This window comes from Macaca mulatta, chromosome 15, assembly GCF_049350105.2.
Source record: "Macaca mulatta isolate MMU2019108-1 chromosome 15, T2T-MMU8v2.0, whole genome shotgun sequence".
Taxonomy (NCBI): Eukaryota; Metazoa; Chordata; class Mammalia; order Primates; family Cercopithecidae; genus Macaca; species Macaca mulatta.
The window spans coordinates 48,753,044-48,759,043 of record NC_133420.1 but is presented as its reverse complement, the minus strand read 5'-3'; the positions used below and the strand labels follow the sequence as shown (position 1 = coordinate 48,759,043).

At 47.5% G+C, this 6,000-nt stretch overlaps 1 protein-coding gene across 4 annotated transcripts in view; it reads left to right on the top strand.

The window, feature by feature from the left end:
- The first annotated feature begins 1,129 nt into the window (after positions 1 to 1,129).
- PALM2AKAP2 (PALM2 and AKAP2 fusion) overlaps positions 1,130 to 6,000 on the top strand; it is a 525,798-nt gene continuing 520,927 nt past the window's right edge. For 3 of the 4 annotated variants that reach the window (XM_077965341.1, XM_077965340.1, XM_077965339.1), the window contains exon 1: positions 1,130 to 1,209. In XM_077965341.1, the coding sequence (XP_077821467.1) occupies positions 1,205 to 1,209 (5 nt within the window). In that variant the 5' untranslated portion in view covers positions 1,130 to 1,204. 4 annotated transcript variants of the gene reach the window in all.

Sequence of the window (6,000 nt, the reverse complement as noted above, 5' to 3'; positions counted from 1 at the left end):
TTGCACAATCATCACCAGAAATTAATTCTAGAACATTCATCACAGCATCTTATTACTTAATTTTTATAGCAATATTTTCAGCCTGTGACGATATGTTTATTTTTGTCTTTATCTGTGTTTTGCCTTTCTACTTTAACCCGTGAGCTCCTGCAGGGCAGGGACTGTGATGGCTATGCCTATGCTTGGTGCTGTGTTTTCAGCACCTGGCAAACACCAACTCACAAAGGGACCCACCTGCAAGATACAAGAAAAGCCTGAAGCTGTCCCGTCGACTCTTCATTGTAGCAGGTGCAGGACACCTGGATGAGAACTAGGTTCTTGCTCTGGAAACCGTTAGGAGTAGAGGATTCTCAGAGGGGGTGGAGGCAGGGAATACGTACTCCAGGTGGCTTATTACTGCGGGGCCGGGGCCGTGGTAATTTGGGAAAACATAGTCAATATAGCTATTGTTTTCAAATAACAGACTAGGGAAACAGACCCTGGACAATATCTCCCTGGCAGGCGGGAACACGCAGAATTTGGAGTGAAACGGAAAGGGGCATGGGGTCACCAAGGTGGTGAAACGCCGCATTAAGGCGCTGCAAGACAGCTGGAGTTTTGCTTGGGAAACTCACAGGGATCTCGCCGGGCCGGCACAATGGCGTTTCCGAACCCATGCCCAGCCCACTGGGGGCAGTCCTTGCTGCTTGCAGAGGCCAGACGCTTCTTGCAACTTCTAAGCGGCGAGAGCTGCCACCTTGCCAGTGACTCACTCGTTTCCCTGTGCCCTTTGGGCTGTGCCACCCGCCGCAGCCTCTCTGCTCCCCCACCCACCCTTCTACCCAGGCTCCGCGCCGCGCCGTCAGTCCCAGGGGAGCCGCCAGCGCACCTGGCGCCTAGGGCGCGCAGCGCTGCTCGCTGGTGGCCACCTCACCCGACGCGCAGCTGCCAGCGCGCTCCCTCCCTGAAACCCTGAAGTGGGGTGGCTTGTCTAGCGCCCAGTGAACAACATTATCCAATTGCTTCCCGTTTTATTCGCAGGCTGGGAGCTGAGAGAGCCTGAGCATTCACTTTCAACCCTCCAGGGGAGGAGGGGGTGCGGGCGGGGAGAGGAGACGACTCCCAGCTCCACCTCGCGCTCAGCGCGGCCAGAGCACTCGGCTCCGGGAGAGGCGAGCAGCGCCGGTGAGCCCCGCAGCAGCGCGCCCGGCCGCCGAGCCCCGCGATGGAGTGAGTATCCCCGCACCGCGCCGGCCGCTGCCCTCCTCTTGGCATGTTGCCATGGTGACCGCGGCTGCAGGCAGATCCCGCTCGGGTCCACGTCCAGGATGGGTGTTTAATTTCAGCCCCATGTGTACGCCTGGTGTTTCTATAGCAGCCGCCGCGGCGGCAGGAGGCAAGGGGTAGGAACCCCGGGTGGCGTGGTTTTTGCGGCTGCCCCTTGGCCAGCAGTGCCTGGGGGGCGAGTGAGGGGAGTAGATGATGTTGCTAAGGACGGAGGCACGTTCTAGGCTTTCCCATCCCTGCCCCAAGCTTCCGCTTATCGGGGAGTTGGCCGCAATAGCCATGACTTCCGATTCCTAACCATGTCAGCATTATTGGACTGCAGTTAAAAAAAGAGGGAGGGGGTCACTGCGGATCGGAAGCAAACGCGGTTCGGTGTGAAGCGTGTAATGGAAGAATGATGAGTTAGTGGGTAGTATGAGCTAGGGCTGCAATGTCCTGGCTACTAGAAACCATCAGAAGACCCAAAAGAATTGATTTGTTCCTGGGGTATTGGAGAAATAAGACAGAAACATATTGGCGGCAGCCCAGAGTGGAATTACAACGTTTGGCACCGTGGACATGGCATGGATGGGTGGGGAAGAGAGGGCATGAAGACAAGAGGCGTTAACCAGAAGAGGCATAATAAAGGGCTCCGGTTGTGGGTCTGGTCTCGGATGCCTCTTTTCTCTGTGTTTTCATCCCTGCACTGCTTTTTGGACACTCTCTCGAGCTGCTGCCGCAGCAGGGCCGCTCTGACAGGCGACAGCCAGCCGCTCCAAGGAAGGGTCATTTTCTGAGCCAGCTATTAGATCCCGCTCACTTGGTCAGCTTCTCCTCTTCCGTTCTCTTCCCACACTACTCCTTGACATTGAGGCCGTCTGAAATCATATTTCAAGTTAGAGATAAAGTCATGTTTTCAGACATCAGGACCTTCATGCCAAACCCAAGAAACCCTAGATGCAGCCTTTATCCCTCTGCATATCTGATTGTGTAGATGCAATTTAATCCTCAGGAAGGCTGCTAAAGCAGAAGTGAGAGATGGTGTGGCATTGTAGGAGTCAGGAGTCATGGATTTCAGGCCCCACCTAGCCTGATACTGGTGTTATTGATTTCCTACTCCAGTAATTGAATGTCTCTGAGCCTCAGTTTCCCTATCTCTGCAATGGAAACAAAGATGTTCCTTACTCACTTTGAAGCATTGTTGAGAGGATCATGTAATATTTGTATCTCTTCCAAAGGGCTTTGTAAATTGTAAGATATGTACAAATTTAAGGTATAGTGTCACGATTAAGAGCTAGGTTCTGGAGTCAGATTGGCTGGTCTGGGCCTTCCGACACTTTGCTGAATGACATTAATCTCCCTGGGCCTCATTTTTCCCATCTGCAAAATGGGAATAATAATAGTAACTATTTCATGTACTTTTTGTGAACATTAAAGAAGTTAATGCATGTAAGTTGATACATATACATATAAGGTTCTTAGAGCCTGGCATAAAGTAAGCTCAATCAATGTCATCTATTATCTATTAATATTATCTATTATTATTAGGTTGATGCAACAGTAATTGCAATTTTTGCCATTACTTTCAATGGCAAAACTCAAAAATTACTATTGCATCAGCCTAATACTACAGTCTACAGCATTTCATGGGATTTCGGATTGGCACCAAGCTATTTTTTGTTTTAGATAGGGTCTCACTCTGTCACCCAGCCTGGAGTGCAATGGTGCTGTCATAGCTCATTGCAGTGTTGACTTCCTGGGCTCAAACAAGCCTCCCACCTCAGCCTCCTGATGGGACTACAGGCATGTACAACCATGCCCAGCTAATTTTTAATTTTTCATAGAGACAGGATTGCCCTATGTTGCTCAGGCTAGATTGCTCAGGCTAGTCTTGAACTCCTGGATTCAAGCAATCCCCCTGCCCCGGCCTTGCTGGGGATTAGGTGTGAGCCACCACGCTCAGTCTTTTTTTTTTTTTTTTAAATTTATAAAGAAATACATGGTGTGGTGGTTCATGGCTGCAAGCTCAGTGCTTTCAGGACAGAGGTGTTAGGAACTCTTGATGAGCCCAGGAGTTCGAGGATGCACTGAGCTATAATTGCATCACTGCACTGGGTGACAGAGCAAAACCTCGTCTCAAAAAAAGAAAGAAGGAAGGAAGGAAGGAAGGGAGGGAGGGAGGAAGGGAGGGAGGGAGGCAGGGAGGGAGGGAGGGAGGGAGGGAAGGAGGGAGGGAGGGAGGAAGGAGGGAAAGGAGGGAAGGAAGCAAGGAAGGGAAAGACAATGCCTGAAGGGCAATTGAAAATAACATAATTCCGAAGATACCACTGTAGATGTGAGAACCAGCAAGAAGCCACAGCAGGCTTGGGTATACAGAGCAGATTCGGCCTGATGCACACTTCATTCTTGTTCTTCACTGTCATTTTCTTAGGCATGGAGACTGTCCTTTACAAGAGACTGAACATAGATCTAGTCATCTCATGGGGTAGGGCTAAATGAGAGCCTGCTTGTTTGCCAAGGCAGCAACTTTCATCTTTATGTTCTCACATGAATAATCTAATGTTTGATGTATTTCTCCCAGACTTAGCACTTGGGTACTCAATAACTGGAACAGCACACAGGACTGATAAGTTTACAAAGGTCCTCAGCTCTTTCCCACATTCCCTCTGAGTCCTCTGGCTAAGGTTTCCTTCCAGGTGTGCTAAGTTCACACCTGGAACTCCTTGTGAACAAAGACCTTCCTCATCACATTCTTTTGGCTCCACAGGATCCAAATTGCTGCCTCAATTAGCCTCCTTCTCCCTAATCAACTTGGCCTCGGCTTTCCCATTCCCAAGTGACATTCCAAAGTTCTCACTTCTTGGTTAACCTTTCCAATTTCCAACTCTGTTTTCTGCCCTAATTCCTTGGCTTCCTTAATGTATTAGGCCGTTCCTGCATTGTTATAAAGAAATACTTGAGACTGGGTAATTTATAAAGAAAAGAGTTTTAATTGGCTGATGATTCTGCAGGCTGTATAGAAAGTGTGGTACAGGAGTCAGCTCAGCTTCCAGTGAGTCCTCAGGAAGCTTTCAGTCATGGAGAAAGGTGAAGCAGAAGCCTGGCAAGTTGTATGGTGGGAGCAGGAGCAAGAGCGGGGTGGGGGTGGGCGGGGGCAGTGTCACAGACTTTAAACAACCAGATCTCAGGAGAACTTATTCACTATTGCGAGTGAGCACCAAGGCCCCATCCCCAGGATTCACCCCCAGGACTGAAACACCTCCCACCAGGCCCCATGTACAACACTGGGGATTAAATCTCAATGTGATACCTGGAGGGGGACATCCAATCTACATCACTTGATATAATGAGCTTTTTCATCTCTCTTTTTTCCCTTTTAGAATATCACCTTTTCCTGTCCCTCCTTGGGTCTCACAACATTTCCCTTGTACCAAATACTGCTCCTTCCCTTCAATCTAAACACTACTCAAATTTCATCCCAGGTAGGAAAGCCCACTTTGAATATGAGTGAAATAGGGACTCCATTCCCCTTACTTTCTGTAACCAACTTTTAAACATTTATTAAAAGAGGGAATAAAATTCACTTATTTTATGTTTTATTTTAACCGACAAATATTTGTTGAGATATTTGTTGGCTTACTGGTCAAAAAAACAGTCATGATTCTCATTGCCTGATGAGAGATTGATGTTAAATCAGTGAACACATGTGTGTGTATACTGATTAAATTTCTCCTTAGAAAGGGGTTTTTCTTTTCTATCACATTGTCAGGCTGCAAATTTTCTGAACTTTTATGCTTTGCTTGCCTTATAAAACTGAATGCATTTAGCAGCACCCAAGTTACCTCTTGAATGCGTTGCTGCTTAGAAATTTCTTCCACCACATGGCCTAAATCATCTCTCTCAAGTTCAAAGTTCCATAAATCTCTAGGGCAAGGGAAAAATGCTGCCAGTTTCTTTGCTAAAACATAAAAAGAGTCACCTTTGCTCCAGTTCCTAACAAATTTTTCATTTCCATCTGAGACCTCCTCAGCCTGGATTTCATTGTCCATATCATTATCAGCATTTTGGTCAAGGACATTCAGCAAGTCTCTAGGGAGTTTCAAACTTTCCCACATTTTTCCTTTCTTCTTCTGAGCCCTCCGAACTGTTTCAACCTCTGCCTGTTACCCAATTTCAAAGTTGCTTCCATATTTTCAACTATTTTTTTAAGCAGCACCCCACTCTAGTGGCACCAATGTACTGTATTAGTCCATTTTCATGCTGCTGATTAAGACATACCTGAGACTGGGCAGTTTACAAAGGAAAGTGGTTTAATGGCAAACTTACAGTTCCAAGTGACTGGAGAAGCCTCACAATCATGGCAGAAGGCAAGGAGGAGCAAGTCACATCTTATGTGGATGTCAGCAGGCAGAAAGAGAGTTTGTGCAGAGAAACTTCCATTTAAAAAACCACCAGGTCTCATGAGACCCATACACTATCATGAGACCAGCACATGAAAGGCCTGCCCCCATGATTCAATCATCTCCCACTAGGTGCCTTCCACAATGCATGGGAATTGTGGGAGCTACAAGACAAGATTTGGGTGGGGACACATTTAGCAAGAAAAATGATTAAACCTCACAAAGTATCCATAATCACACAGACTAAACCGTAAGCTCCTTGAAGACAGGGTAAGGGATATTTTCATCACCATTTATCCCAAGTACCTGTCACAGTGCTTCGTACATAGAAAGTATTCAATAAATATTTGCTAAC